The following is a 14745-nucleotide window of genomic DNA, read 5'->3' as shown; positions in this document are numbered from 1 at the left end:
CCTAAAAACTCAGCAAACTGGTCCAGAAGACCAACATCCAGCTGGTAGAAAGCCTGGACTGTGAAGTCCATTAATTTCATTTTAACCCAAAAATTTTGTATGGGATGTTCCCACACTGAAGTGCAACGTTTATTAGGAAAATATAACAATTCAGTGCAATTTTTACAAACAAAAATACAAGTGGCAGTAAAGCTGGCACCAGGTGTAAGTGCACTTGTGTGTGTGTGTGTTTTATTCAAACTGCTATTATGCCAGCACTACTAAGAGCATCAACAGTTTCCTGTGTGTGGTTATGCCTCCATCAGTGCATTTTATCTTATTGCCATTAACATTACACATAAAATACCCCCCAAAAAGACAAATCCCAAAGGATTTTATGGCAAGCTATAGCACGCTCAAAAACGTATTTTTTATGCAGATTGGTTAAAAATTGCAAAAATGACCCCAAACGGCCTTGACAGATGTGTTTACCGAGTGTTTTTTGTATAGATATTGCTACATGTAATCATTAAGTGTTCTAATGCTCAAACTCTTCTCCCTTTTGTGTGCATACTAACTAAGTGAAGTGCACCATGCTATCCTCGCATTCTTTGGGCACAGCGAGCTTGTAGTTCTTGCAAATTAATTTATAATTCTTTCCATCGTTGTTGTCCCAGTACTCAGCACCACAGACTTTGTACTGAATGGCAAACTCTAACACTGCTTCTGGTTGCAGGAATGGAGGTACAGGCAGATGAAAACGAAATGTATCGCAGCTGATTTGGCCCATTCTGCCCTCACAGTTCTTAGTGATGCTGGACACCCAAGAGGCCTTAGCTTCTGCACAACTCTTCCATCCTGTAAAAGAATAACGAGCCGTCACATCTTTCTCAAAGTCCAAATTGAGGACTTGGGTGATTCCGATGACCCCCAACTCAAAACACAAGACTCTTTCAAGACAAACTTTCTGCTCATGGAGACGATGCAGGAATCCTGGATGGTCTCCAGGTTGCTGGGCAAATGCTGGCTTCAGGTATGGCAAAGAAATCTCCATATGCCTTCCATCTGCCATCTCTGCACTCATCAACAGTCTAAAGGTAACATGATGGGGCACAAGTGGATCCTCTCCCGATTTAAAAATCTTGACATCTTCCAGGTCCAGTCCCAAAGAGTCAACAAACCGTACGCCAACACTTCTGCACTGCTTCTTCTTGTCAGTGGCAGAAGGCAGCGAGTGCGACCGCTGACGGATGATGGGTTTAGGCGTAGGTTCACAGGAGAGACTGCGGTGAAACTGTTGTTTTGGGAACGAAACTCTGGGGCTCGGGGGACGGATTGGAACTGGCTTCTTCTGCACATTAGGCTTGTCAGCCCGGAGCATTTCAGTCAGGTTAATAGTAACACATGACCTCCTCTGTTCAGACTGTGCTGGAGGAATCCTCTCAAGTCCAATAAACCACCCTTTATCCATGTGTGGTGAGAGCAGGGGTTCAGTTCACCTGTAAAGTTGGGAAGTAAAAGCATAAGCTTCAGCGTCAGCTTACTAAATGCAACAAGCCATGAAGCAACTTTCAACAGAGCAACTTTGACGTTTAAACAGTAGAGAGTGGGCGTGTACTCGGGAAGTACGTGCCCGCATGCATGCATACGGTCTTTTTCTGCCTCTCTAAATGACTGCAGTATTCCTGAAACTGCCTTTAACATCACTTGCTGCAATCAGACGTTGACATCACCTCACCATGTGAAGATGCGAAGAGTCAGTCACGTATAAGCTGTAGGAAGCAGCCCAATCTCGATCCTCCATGTAGAGTAGTATTATCAGTGCTGCGTGTAGTGCCTGTTATTGGTTGCAACCGCGTAGCCTGATTTGTAACTGCTAACTGCCTTCATCGCTCTCCAACATCCCATACATGCATTCAACGTGAGGTATATACAGATCAGCTGACGTGCTCGCAGTTAACAGGAAACTACACACGGACCAGAATGACGTCGCATGGGTGATTGAGTACTTTAAATGAAGCGGGTGCGAGTTCACGCTGTTTAACTCCTTCTCTGGGACACGGTCCTCATCGGATCCCATCTTGTGCACTCCATTTGCTTATCGACTGCAAGCAAGACTCTGCAAAAAAGGGGCTTCAGCAAACGCTTTAAAATGAAGCCAGCGCGCTTTTAACTGCAACTCCCAAGATGCACCGCTGACGCTCGCTTCGACACGAACAGGCGAGCCAGTCAGCAGCAGGTAAACAAACCTATCTGACTGGGACGGCGAGCCAAACAAAGCGTTTGCGCCGTGTCACCGTCTCGCATTTGTAATGGTGATGAGGACGACATCGGGGAAGGAGACGCGCCAGCTGTCAGCAAGCGATTCAAATAAAAGCTGATCTGCGATCGAGCAGCGGGGCCATACGACGGAGATTAGGAGGACGCGTTTCAACCTGCGGATACAGGGGACGCTTGACATCTACGCACGATGCACTGCAGCATTTTTGAGAAAATGGGTGTTTTTAGCCTAATTATCAGACTGGAATATGTGATCCGAGATGTCGGTTGGGTTCTTTAGCTACCGTGTGATCTAACTGCGTCGGACTCGAAAGCAACAATCATCCCCCACTGTGCTGCAACATGGGGCCCATCATGCAGGAGCGCACAGCATCCACGACACTGAAACGCGTCGTTTCCAAAGAGAAGATTCGGGTGAAAAATACAGAAAATAGCGGGACAGTAACCAGGTAGGCCTCGTTTACGCTGACGGGTATTGCACGTTTTTTTTTCTTTTTTTTCGTTTTATTTGTATCCTTGACGCGAAGGCGATCCTAACAAACCCGTGTTGTGTTTTTGCAGTTCAAAGAAGGGTAACAAGACGAAGAAATCTGTGGGCCAAATGAAAAATGGTCTCCCAGGACCAGGTCAAGATAAGGACACGGTGACAACAGTGCACAGAGTATGTAAATGATAGCCTGATAAATTAAAGGGATGTAAATGTATACAACGTCATTATTATTTTTATTATTTGATAGCAAGATAGTGTTGCCTCATGAGTTCCTACCTGTGTACAAAAAGCAGAAGTAATGAGAGATTGTTTTACAGGGTGCACAATCAAAAGGTGCCAGAGTGAAGCCTTGCACTACACGCAATACAAGCAAAGTGTCCAGGTAAGAGTGGAGTTGGGGGTGTGCATGCTTTGCAATTACTTTGTAAATCCCTAAATCCCCAACAGCTTTTCCCCGTCTGTCTCCTTACAGCCCCGAAGAAGAAGGGGATTTGAGACCTCAGCTCCGCAAGCAATCTTATGCACACAGGAAGGAGGAAAAGCGAGAAAATCAACGTGTGTCCCAATGCACCAGCGAGCTCCAGCAAAACCGTGGGGGGATGGGAAAAAATCGGCGAGCCCTCTCGCTGCCTCTCTCTCCGATATCAGGAGTACGGCAAGTGCCGGCTCAGCCCCTGATGCACTCCCCAGCTCCCACCCCCGAGGCACTCCAGCAGCACTACAACCACAAAGATGATGACACAGACAGTGCAAGTGATCTGTCGGACTCTGAGAGGCTTCCAGTTCTGCCCTCCCCATGCACTCCCTGTACCCCTCCCCATCTCAACCTCCGGGCAGAGATCATCAACTCTAGCGACTTTCCCCCAGACTTTCCGGGACCCCATGGGGCAGTGGGTGATGAAGATGAGAATGAGAAACCCAGCTACAGTTACCCAGACTTTCTTCCTCCTCCCTTTAACAGTTGGAGTCTGAGACAGCTGGCAGTGTTTCTGCATACAGAGGGTCGTGGTGCCCCCCGGCCTAAGCCAGTAGGGTCCTTAGAGAAGTACCTGGAGAAGCTCCTCCAGCTGGAGTGGCTCCAGATTCAAACGGTGCAAGCAGAGAGCAGCCGTCTGCCTGGGAGCCGCCCAAGGCCACAGGGCTTCTCCTCTGCTACTACAGCTCATCAACCTAGGCCTCACACAGCTCCACCATCCCGACTCAACTCCCCAAAAGGGCTGCGGCACACCCAGCGAGCATTCCCATTTGCACCTGTCAACAACCCCCCATCACCTGCCTCAACCCAGCACCAAGTCTCCCGCCTTCCAGTCTGTCCTCACTGTCACATTCGCTACCCATTGTGCAATGGAAGCTGCTCTGCTTATGTCTACCAGCGCCACTCACGACTCAGCCCACTGCTTGAGCGCAGAGCCAGACCCAGTGCACCGACAAAAAGGAGCAGCAGTGAGACCCGAGCTCCCTCCACAGAAGGTAGGAGCCCAGGAGGGCAAGGTGGAAGTGTGGGAGGGGCTCACACCCCAGTTAGCCCCTCAGCTGGAAAGAGTCACCACAGGCAAATGCAGGCTGCAGGCAATGCCCGTAAGCTACCCCAGGAATCTGGCACTAACCCAAACAGCAGAGGTCAGGCGAGGAAAAGCCGTGTCAGAGCTAACTCTGAGACAGATGTTAAAAAGGAGGCTGGTGGCATGAAAGCAACCGGTGCAGAGAAACGTGCTTTTGCTGCAAGTAAGAGAGAGACCATGACATCCAAGAAAGAGGAGAGGGACTGGCAGAAGACAGAGGCAGTAGGCCAGGCCTCTAAAACAGCCATGAAAAGAGCTGCTAAAGACCTGTCCTCTCTCCCCAAAGCCCCAGTCAGTAGTAAGCAGTGCGGCAAAATGAAAAATGTGCACTTTGTCGCAAAGTAACCCCTGTAGACTTGCAATATAGTGCTTTCCTTAGAGGTTACTCGGTACAGGAGCTTGAATCTATGCTTGCTTTCTGTGTAAACTGTGTAATACTAACATGTTCTAACTGTTGTACAGCTAAATCAGTAAGTGGTGTACAGCCTTTAAAGGTCGAAACCATCAGCAATCGTGCAGCTAGAATACAGAAAATAAACAGCAAAGATAACTCGACATTTAAATAGAGCAGAACTATATACGCTGCATTTAATTCCGAATGTACAGTTATAGTTATATGGCTCACTATGAGCCTGAACACTGCTATTATTCAAAAAAGTAAAGCTTTTGTGTACAATAAATAAATAAGTAAAACTATTGCACTGCACAGTCATTGCTCAGTAATCCTCTAATGTTAAAATAAGCATTTACTGTCCCGCTGGCCAGTTTTCAGCATAAGTAATTCACAGTGAAGATAAACAGAGGTCACTATGTTTCAACCATCAAATACGACCATAGCTGTTTCAGTGCAATTTTTGAATGTTGGAATGTATTTGTTTTCAATGTTCTTATTTTTTTTTCCTCAATGTTGCTTTTTATTGTTCCTTTGGTGCCTCCATGTTTTAAGACACATTTTAAGTTAAAGCAAGTTTAGGTGAAAAGGAGGCAAAGTAAGTGGTGGGGTACTGCAGTAATGTGGTCTGTTCCAGATATATTTGTGATATGGTTTTAAATTTTTGGTTACAAGGGCTTTTCATGTTTGAACAGCTTGAATTGTAGTTATGATAATATACTGTATTTTGCATAGAGCTGAGCTCTTTCTATCATTGAAGACGGTGTAATGTTTGCTACGAATGTAAATGCATATTTTTCCAAATTTTATATGCCATAGTTATATTTATCAGAAGTGCTGTGGTTGACTTGTACTTTCTTCTTCTTCTTCTTCTTCTTCTTTTTTCCCCCCATCATCATTGCTGTTTACACTGTCACGCACAAAAACAAAAACGCAAAGAAAAAGAGCTGAATGTAACTTTGTGTCATTCCCAGGATTCAATGGAAGTTCAGAGGATCATAGCTACTAAGCTGTAATGTTCTACATATCACCTCCATATCCCATACTTGATGTCTGTAGGACACTGTGTTTACATGAGTATTTTATCTGTTTCTTGTGATTACTATGTGCACTTGATTCACGACACCACTGTAAATGTGCTACTTATTCTGACTGCACCTCTTAACTTAAATATCTATGTAAACTATCAAAGCCATAGATAAGGGGCCTGGAGTGGCAGTGTTGTTCTAAATGTGTACATTACATCGACATGCACGCAGAAAGATTGTGGTATGTACAGTATTTTCTCAATGTTGAATGCGAGTATTTGTAAGGCATAGAAATAAATGTTTTGCACACAAGCGGCACTGGTCTGTTGGTCATTCTTTGAAGCACCTGAAGAAATGGTGCCAGATTCACAAGTGTTTTTGTCATTGACATTGTGCATGCAAACATGCAAACACACGCTGCCATTCAAGCACATTGATTACAGTATTGGATTCAAAAGAAAAACCCTCTGTACTGGTGTATTTCTTGTTGAATGTAATGTAGGGTTGTTACATGGTTTGTAGTAGATTTTAAGCATCAGATCTGCACAGATAACTGTATAAAGCATTAGAGATGTATTTCCCCATAGCTGGCCGCTTAATTAGACCCCTCAATGCCACCCTGATTATTCAATCTTTAACACTAAGTACTGGAGTAGCAGCATTGTAGTAGAAAATCTCAATCTGATTATGCCTTCCTTTGGCATGGAAATGGTTTTAGAAGCTGGCGAAGCTGTTTCTCTCTGTCGTTTACACACCCTGCAACAAAGAAGAGGTTCTTAGAATGGGAATTACTGTTGCCTCGAAAAGAAAAGGAAAAAAAAAACCAGGAGCAGCACATTTAGGCTACCTAGGTGTGTGTTGGCTGTGAAACCTGAGCTGCCAAATGTTTGTAGGTTGGCATCCTCTCTGTAGACAGGACCATCATTCCACATGAGATCATAGCCACCCACTCTTTTCTCCTTCCCAGTGAGCCTAAGGAGAAAACAGTCCATTAGAACACAGTATGCAAAAAAAGGAAATGGAAGTAAGCTTTTCAAAAGTGCTTCTTCACACTCACATTCTTAACTTTTAAATGTGCTATAATCCAGGCTCAGACCATATAAAATGACTGGAGGGAGGGGAAGTCCTCGAACTCTGCTCCCTAATGACAAAACGGAAAAACATATGAGGTCTTTACCTTCCCTCCATATCCACAACATTCAAAGTGTCTTCCAGCAGTCTGCATTTCATCTCGTAATCCTCCTGACAGCTGGGCGTGTGTGATGGAGAGGCATTCACCTCAATTAACCACCTGTGGAAAGATGAAGGGTTGATTATGTTCAGCAAACATTTACTTTCATGCCACTGTGGGCCAATCCACGAGTACAGCAGACAGTTCATTAAGGATGGCTAGTATTTGCAGTGGACAGAGGTGCTTTAATTAATCCGTGCGCTGTAATTTAGCACAGCCCAGCTCTCAGCTTATCAGATATGCTGAGCATTTCGTTTGTGGTTATTCATGCATTTCTAGTGAATTCTCCTACCTTAGGTATTTATTTCAGTTTTATTTTATAAATATGTAATACAAGTTATTTCAGGCCATTGAGAAACCCAAAAATTCTTAAGCATAGACATGCATGGTTTAGTAGTGTATGTTTAGAAATACACGTAAATATGATAGTGCACTGTGTTGGCATGTGTTTATAGACTTACGGTTTGAGGTTCTGATCCAGTAGTATGTCATAACCATAGAGCTCAAAGCAGTGTTTGTCATTAATAATGACCTTTTGTACACTCTGCAGACTGCGGACAAAGATGTTGTCCATCTCTTTAAACAGGGTTTCTACCATCTCTCTGCCGTGTTTTGCAGTCAGGTATCTTCGAAGCTGTTGCATCTGCCACTTGCATCCCTGCTTATCATTGGATGAAACAATGCAGCAATAAAGAGATAAAAGCTGTTTAAAACAGACATGTTTCAGAACATAAAAGTAACATGAGCTCTTTTTCTTTGAGGTTCCTGAATTACACACCTTCTCGTGATCATAGTCAGGTGCTGTTTTTTGAACAGACACATTAGTGAGATGCATATCTGAAAATAGGTGCTAAGGAGAAAACTTTACTGATGGGATTCAACATGGACAAAAGCAAAAAAAAAAAAAAAATTAGGATGTGACAGTCTCGGAAATGTGGCCAAACTGAGCTATTTAAAATTTATTTTTACATGACAATTCATTAGACAGAGCCTAAATTTATTATGCTGATAACCCAGGGCTAAATGTATATTAGTAAATGTATCAGCATTCAATTTAATGCAAAAAAACCCCAACAACAATAGTAGAAAAAGGGATACACTTGTCATCAATACTGCTGAGGGAAAAGCGAATGCCTGAGAAGCGCGCAAAGCCGTCTCGATACAGCCAGGCTTTCAGGGGTACATACTGAAAGAGAGACAAACTGATTTTAACATGCAGCAGATTTTTCATTTTATATAAAACTATGCAAGCTACAGGGATCAGTACATACTGATGTGACCAGCACATAGACCCTCATATCAAACTTTCTGCCTGTTGGGGAAAAAAGCATAAAAGGTAATGAAGCAAGGATATTTTCTCATCGACAACAGTCAACATTGCTAAACAAAGTATTGTCAATTTTCATTGTATGTTAAATGAAACTGTAAATTAATTATATTAAATTGTATTATTTTAGCATGCTCATTACCATTGATTAAATAAGGGTTCTCTATATAGCGCTGTGCCACATAGCTTTTCACTTGAACTCCGTCCTTCTGTTCCTCTGAGCGGGAACCATCCTGTGTGAGTATTATCAATCAGACTCTCAAAATGTCTCCTTTTAGCAGTTTAACTTACAACCAGTTCTTTACATAACCCCACCTTCTTCCACTCTATGATGTCTTTCAGTTTTCGAAACAGAAAAATGCCTTTGCCTTGAGATTTTCCAACCTAGACAAAAGAGATATATTTTCATGGTATCGGAGCAGCATGGTTATAACTTATTTTTACTTTCTGAGGTCATAAAAACTTTTTTTTGTTGTTTTTGCACCTGGTTACTTGTTTTTTTCTTTGCTTGTTTTTTAACTAACCGGCTTCATGATCCAGGTGTTGCCAGGGCTTCGATTGAATTCCTCTACAAAGAGATGATACTCACTGGGCATTGCAAAAGTGCAAGGGAAAAAATCACAGTTGGATGCTTCTATGCAACCAACCTCCCTTTCAAGCTGTTTCTGGTATCTCTTGAGGTTTTTCACCATAAGATTTTTGCGAGTCAGCTGTAGTGCAAAACATAGAAACAAAGGAAATGACTTGTTTACCACTAAAATGTCCATTTAACAGTTACATGAAACCACAGGCTGATGATAACTCACCTCATAATGGTTGCGAAAGTGGTTTATCCTTACGTGCTCCTCCATGTATGTATGATCAAAATTCTCCCTCAGCCATCCCACATCACACCAGTTGAAGTCCCACTCACCATCACTGTGAGGAGGAGAAAAGAAAGCTGCAGGATCAAAGACACCGCTGCCATCCATCCCTGGTGTAGCATTCTCTGGGGAATGTTCCTGATTTCCTTCTATATATGCAATCCTGCACATAATTCCACAGAGTCTTTCTAAAATATCAATCTACTCACTCTTTAACTTCAATCCAGTTTGGTCTTTGGTGCAAGACATCCTGTATGGTGTTACAAGGCAGGCCACATTTGTAGCGCACACAGCTTCTTCCTTCCCTGAGGAAACATTGCATCACAGTACATGTATTTTTAAATGTACAATCAAATTACGAACAACACTTACCGCTCTTCATATGAGCCTTTGTATCCATATGCCTGTAAAGGTAAAGGAAGCAAAAAGAACTCAGTGGCTGTGAGGAGTGAAAAAAGTTAGCTTTACAAACACTTGACAACTTCCAGCTTAATTGGTAATTGAGTGTGAAGTTGTAAGATGTTGAAAAATGTTGTCAATAAGCAATTTTTCAGAATTGGCAAATTGCTGCTTAACCCCAACTTCCTCCTAATTTGTGGCTCTCATGTGTTACTATTTTATTTCAGTTTTAACACCACAAAGTTGGGATAACCCAAGGTCAACGAGTGTGTTTTTCAGACAACTGAATACTACGCTGAACAGCACTCTTCTGCTTTGATTATTAAATTATTAGCATGTGTATCCCGTAAGTAAGTTATAACTCTAGCAGCTAGGCAATGCCACATCCACATCTTTGTTATGGGAACAATGTCGCTTCTTTCTTTTTACCTTATACTTTGACATGGATGCCCTGACCGCGAAAAACAGAGGAAATTGTCGAAATTACTATTATTACAAAAGTATTTTTAAAAACACGTGAAAGTAACGCGTACTGGCTACAATAGCAAAAGTTAGCTACTGTTCAACAGTGTTTAACAACTGCTACCATGGCAACCTTGCCCCGTACTGTCGGAAGAATGTCCTAGTGTACTTCCCGTAGAAGACGGAGACTTATTTTTCAAGCAGAAGCGCGAGACATGTAACGAGACATAAAACGCTCACAAACGTTATAATAATGTGAGGTTTTCATCCAGCTCATTTAAATCACAATCATGCACCAGCATCTATGACAGGGTCTCATGAGCTGCTTGTTAACCCGATAATATGGAGAACATATTAAAAATAACAGGCATACAAAAGCTTCTAAAGAATGATGGAAACAGTAATCATTATTATCTTTATTATTAGGAATCTGTTCTATCAATTCACCACTTAGTGGCGCCAAAACTCCAATGAGTGGGCCAAATGATGCATTTGTAGCATATGCTAATCAATAATAGTATTTTGTTTAACAGCATTTAATATTTATTTTTCCCTGCTAAATTAAATGAATTAATGTGTAATTGCATTATTTACATATTTGTATTATCTATCTGTCAACAAATATATAAATGGAAGCTAATACTGCTATATTATTATTATTATTATTATTATTATTATTATTATTATTATTATTATTAGTGTATATATAATCCTGCCATTAATAAAAACCAGAGACAGGAATTGCACTTAGTGAACTGTCATCACTATGGATTGATCTTTAATCCCTTGCTTCTTAAATTGACAGAACACAATGCTCTGTCAATGGTTAATTGAGCTCAGTTCAGTTCGATTTAATTTATATAACGCTAACCAACAATAACAGTCACCTCATCGTGCATATACACTGCAAAGTAAAGACCTACAATATTAGAGAGCAAAACACCAAGCAGAGGATTCATGGATTGTATCTATTATGCATATTTTTCTTTGTGATCGAAGCCTGCTCATTTAAGTGGTCATTACTTTCCTCGAATTTTTTTTAATGTCTCTGTGATATGATCAGGACCCACACTGTGTTCAACACCCACACCTTTAAAAATAAAAGTTCTCAAAGTGACACACTCTGAGCACCTTTATTTTTAAATATAGCATCACTGCTTCGGCACCGAATATATTTTCCAGCTCCTTCCCACAGAAAGCACACCGCTCGTTCCTGAGTCCGGGCACTAGAAAGGGGCCGAGTTCATTAGTTGTAATCCATCTCACCTGTCCTCTCCGTCCTCCCGGCACAGCCCCGTGATCTTACCGTACCACCCCTCCATTGCAGCTGAGCCAGAGTCCACACCGCTACCACAGTCTCATTGATCCTTTGCTTATTGTTAATGTTCATTTAAAAAAAATCCGTGGTGGGTTGGGGTTACAGTGGAAAGTATCTCTTTTTAAGCTATAGCCAGTTTGCAAAAACATTGACATTTGTTGTTTTTCAGCGTACTGTCAACAAAGTGAGGGGAGCTTATGCTGGACTCACATTTCTGTGAAAAGTTAAATAAACTGGCACATTACTTGTTACCTCAAACAATCATCCATACTTTAGACTCTGGCTTATATGTATATGTAAATAAAATTTGATCAGGCTATTTAAGAAGACTTTAAGATGAATGTTGATAACCTCTCAAATTGTAAAATGAATGGCACTCAAGCTAAACCAAAACCCAGCCTCAAAGCCTCATTGAAATGACAGCTGTTACAAAACGCAATGAATGATTTAAGGAACACATTAGACTGTGAGCCATTATGAGTTTTATTGTAATTACTGGGTCCTTTTTTTATCACAAAGATGAAGGCCAGATCAAATCTGCTCAAATGGCAAATTTTTATGTTTCAAATCCAAAACAGATGGCTATAAAATGGCATCAATTTTCTTTTAACCTTCATCTGCTTGGCTGAGGCACAGAAGTAAAAACATGCACGTATTAATTTGGTCTCCAAATGGCAATAAATATTTGGAGCACCCCCGACCGACTGTGCATGCCATGTGTAATAATTAAATGAGAGTGTGATTATACCGCAATTACATGTAGGATGACTGAAAACTGACAAATTGCTTAAACAGAAATCCTAACGTGATTTAGCGTTTTCAACCTTCCTCTGTGAAAAGTAAGCGCAGATACTGAAAGCTGTATGAAACTTGAGCCATCTAAGATTTCAATGTTTCCTGCTTTAGGTTACTTCTAATGCCTTTTTACATTTTTCCTACAACCAGCAACCTTACTGTTTTTAAACAACACTAAATTATAGTGTTCTGTTGTCCGTTTTAGTTCTTTGTGTTTCTTAAGAAACATCCAAGCTTTACTCTTTCTCCTTGCTTTTCAAAACCCAGTGTGTGCAAAAAACTTTGTTTCCTTATCCCTGATAATAAGTTAAGCAGTAGATGCCAATCAGAGGGCAGTGTTTCAGCAAGCTTTTATTCTGAGACACATTTCCTGCATTTGTGTCTGTGCAACAGTTTTGGTTTGGCACTCACTGTAGAGAGACTTTCTATCAGTCTCCAATAGTAGCTGTATGCATGTTGCCTGTAATTTTGGCTAACCGCTTATGTTTAAGTCTTTATGCAACAAGAAAAAAAACAGCTCCATCACAAGTGTCTTGGAATGCAAATTGTATTTGGGGGTGAATCTACATGGGTTTCTCTCTTTTAAATGTGCACCCTGTGTCTTCTGTGGATATAAAGTTAAATTCCAACTTTATTTTCCAATTTAAACTGTCATCTCAAATTTAGGTCATTCTTTCACAGGCCCTCTGTGACTGTTTTAGTTTGACAATATTGATTCAACCACTCTGTGGGTTTTGCATACTCACAATACCGCCAACTTAATGTGAAGCATCACGGAGGTCATACAATTTCCAGCAAGTGCTAGTCATCAGTCATGGTAAACCATATGCTCTTCAACAACAATACCGCAAAGCAGGAAATCTCTGGGGTAGACGGGATCAGCTGCTACTCATTTGAGCGCTATCTTGCTGTGTTTAGTGTTATAATCCTCACCTTGGAAGGATGTTCCGTTCATGGAAAGTTCAGCACAGCCATACATATTTCTGCAGAGTCTTACAAAAATTGGTTGAAACCCTTGTCTGCATCCAGACGAAACATCTTAAGTAAGTCACCATGACCGGTCAGAGGTGATGGGAGAGACACAGGACAAAAATTACCCCGTGGAAGTGAACAAGACATTAATAATAGCTAATAATTAAATGCAGAGTACATAAGCACTGTTATGCCTTTTGGTCAGAAGTCAATAGTTAATGCATAGTCTGATTAAGTTACATAAGCAAAGTAATAAATAAGTTCAAAGTTAAGAAATATTATAAGTAACTCATGCTAAAAACAGTTAAAATGTCTGGGTTCGAAATTTGCTCAGGGTGAGACATCGTTATCACAAGCAATCTTTGTATTGTACGTGCGGAAACGGGAGCGAGGGAGCGCTCTGATTATTCGCATATCTTTGACGTGTTTTCTCCGTTAATGCTGTGAAAAGTGCTTCGGCAGTATTAAAAGAGTGAACGAGTTCATGTACACGCTAAGAGTGCCCTACACGCTTGTACCTTGGGAAACGTTCGTCTTTGGAGTATTAATATGTTCAGAAACAACCTTTATATGTGTTTACCTGGAGTGAACTGCGATGCTAATGTAACGCACGTGTTAAGCTAGGCTAAGTTTGTCATTAAGATGTGTATTAGCTAGCAATTTATTTTCATTTTCTGTATATTTCAGTTACAAATAAGAAATAGCAAGGAGAAGCCTTGAGAGAGATAAGGCTTTAAAGGATCTTCATTAAAAGCAAGAAAAGCAAGCCTTGTGTGGAAGATCTCCTCTATTTTGTTCGCTTGCTGTCTAGCTTCACATGGTCACGTGTCGTGAGGGCAGGATAAGCACATAGAGAGAAAAAGGTGAGTGAACAAGAAACAGTAGATCAATGGAAGCCCCTCGTAGCCTAGGGTTATAGCAACATAACTAAGGGAGGATTCAGGGTCACCTTATCCAGGTCTAAGCATTCGCCAAAAGGAAGGTTTTAGGTCTAATCTTAAAAGTAAAGAGGGCGTCTTTCTCCCGAATTCAAACTGGGAGATGGTTCCACAGAACAATGAAGGCTCTACCTCCCATTCTACTTTTAAAGAATCTAGGAACCCAAAGTAAACCACCAGTTTGAGCCTGAAGTGCTCTTCTAGAGTAACGTGGTACTATGAGGTCTTTTGGATAAGATGGGGATTCAAGACCCCTCTTAGACTTGATTCTTAAACTTGATTCTGAATTTAACAGGGAGCCAATGAAGAGAAGCCAATATGGGAGAAATATTCTCTCTATTTCTAGTTCCTGTCAGTATTCCCGCTGCAGCATTTTGGATCAGCTGAAGGCTTTTCAGGGAGTTTTAAGGATTGTCACAAATTACTTGTCAGTTTTCTCACACATATGGCTAAAGATTCACCAGTTAACATAACATGCATGTCTTTGGACTGTGGGTGCAAAACCAGAGCGCTCCAGGGATATCCATGCAAAAAACTGGGAGAAACCCTTGAAAGGCCCTTAAATCTATAAAAGAACCTCCCTGTTGTGAGATGATAGTGCTAACCACCGCTCATTTTACATGAGTTCATCAGATTCATTTCAATAGGCTTACATATCCCTATCCATCTTAATACCACCTGTTTATTGTTTTTTCCACTCCTTACCTTAG

At 41.4% G+C, this 14745-nt stretch overlaps 3 protein-coding genes across 4 annotated transcripts; 1 reads left to right on the top strand and 2 right to left on the bottom strand.

The window, feature by feature from the left end:
- Positions 1-190: 190 nt before the first annotated feature.
- Positions 191-1755, bottom strand: ppp1r3da (protein phosphatase 1, regulatory subunit 3Da). The gene is made up of 2 exons (XM_085344935.1): positions 1718-1755; positions 191-1478 (listed from the first exon to the last, which is right to left on the bottom strand). The coding sequence occupies exon 2, from the start codon at positions 1448-1450 to the stop codon at positions 557-559; it is 894 nt and encodes a 297-aa protein (XP_085201061.1). The 5' UTR covers positions 1451-1478; positions 1718-1755; the 3' UTR covers positions 191-556.
- Positions 1756-2515: 760 nt separating this feature from the next.
- Positions 2516-4656, top strand: fam217ba (family with sequence similarity 217 member Ba). Of its 2 annotated transcripts, none has more exons than XM_085345264.1 (4): positions 2516-2708; positions 2821-2920; positions 3067-3131; positions 3222-4656. In XM_085345264.1, the coding sequence occupies exons 1-4, from the start codon at positions 2602-2604 to the stop codon at positions 4654-4656; spliced, it is 1707 nt and encodes a 568-aa protein (XP_085201390.1). In that variant the 5' UTR covers positions 2516-2601. The 2 variants fall into 2 exon arrangements, with proteins under 2 accessions (XP_085201390.1, XP_085201392.1); XM_085345266.1 differs by having other exon boundaries at positions 2554-2708; positions 2821-2902; positions 3055-3131.
- Positions 4657-6415: 1759 nt separating this feature from the next.
- On the bottom strand, positions 6416-9994 carry ttll9 (tubulin tyrosine ligase-like family, member 9). Its single transcript, XM_085344870.1, has 14 exons — positions 9980-9994; positions 9524-9555; positions 9361-9456; positions 9095-9206; positions 8813-8998; positions 8604-8672; positions 8431-8521; positions 8233-8273; positions 8060-8147; positions 7740-7798; positions 7423-7619; positions 6908-7021; positions 6578-6702; positions 6416-6486 (listed from the first exon to the last, which is right to left on the bottom strand). The coding sequence occupies exons 1-14, from the start codon at positions 9992-9994 to the stop codon at positions 6416-6418; spliced, it is 1296 nt and encodes a 431-aa protein (XP_085200996.1).
- Positions 9995-14745: the final 4751 nt, after the last annotated feature.

Source organism: Diplotaxodon limnothrissa, linkage group LG20 (assembly GCF_057381915.1).
Source record: "Diplotaxodon limnothrissa isolate DT_005_m linkage group LG20, D_limnothrissa_male_GT1.1, whole genome shotgun sequence".
Lineage (NCBI taxonomy): Eukaryota > Metazoa > Chordata > Actinopteri > Cichliformes > Cichlidae > Diplotaxodon > Diplotaxodon limnothrissa.
Note: the sequence above shows the minus strand (reverse complement) of the source record. Positions and strands in the feature narration are given on the sequence as shown.

Excerpts from the sequence above, each read along its gene's own strand:
- ppp1r3da (XM_085344935.1), bottom strand. The coding sequence starts at position 1,450 with ATGGATAAAGGGTGGTTTATTGGACTTGAGAGGATTCCTCCAGCACAG.
- fam217ba (XM_085345264.1), top strand. The coding sequence starts at position 2,602 with ATGGGGCCCATCATGCAGGAGCGCACAGCATCCACGACACTGAAACGC. Across the intron at positions 2,709-2,820 it reads AATAGCGGGACAGTAACCAG|TTCAAAGAAGGGTAACAAGA; the intron begins GTAGGCCTCGTT and ends GTGTTTTTGCAG. Across the intron at positions 3,132-3,221 it reads AATACAAGCAAAGTGTCCAG|CCCCGAAGAAGAAGGGGATT; the intron begins GTAAGAGTGGAG and ends GTCTCCTTACAG.
- ttll9 (XM_085344870.1), bottom strand. Across the intron at positions 9,207-9,360 it reads AACTGGATTGAAGTTAAAGA|TGATGGTGAGTGGGACTTCA; the intron begins GTGAGTAGATTG and ends TCCTCCTCACAG. Across the intron at positions 6,487-6,577 it reads CACAGCCAACACACACCTAG|GGTGTGTAAACGACAGAGAG; the intron begins GTAGCCTAAATG and ends TCTTTGTTGCAG.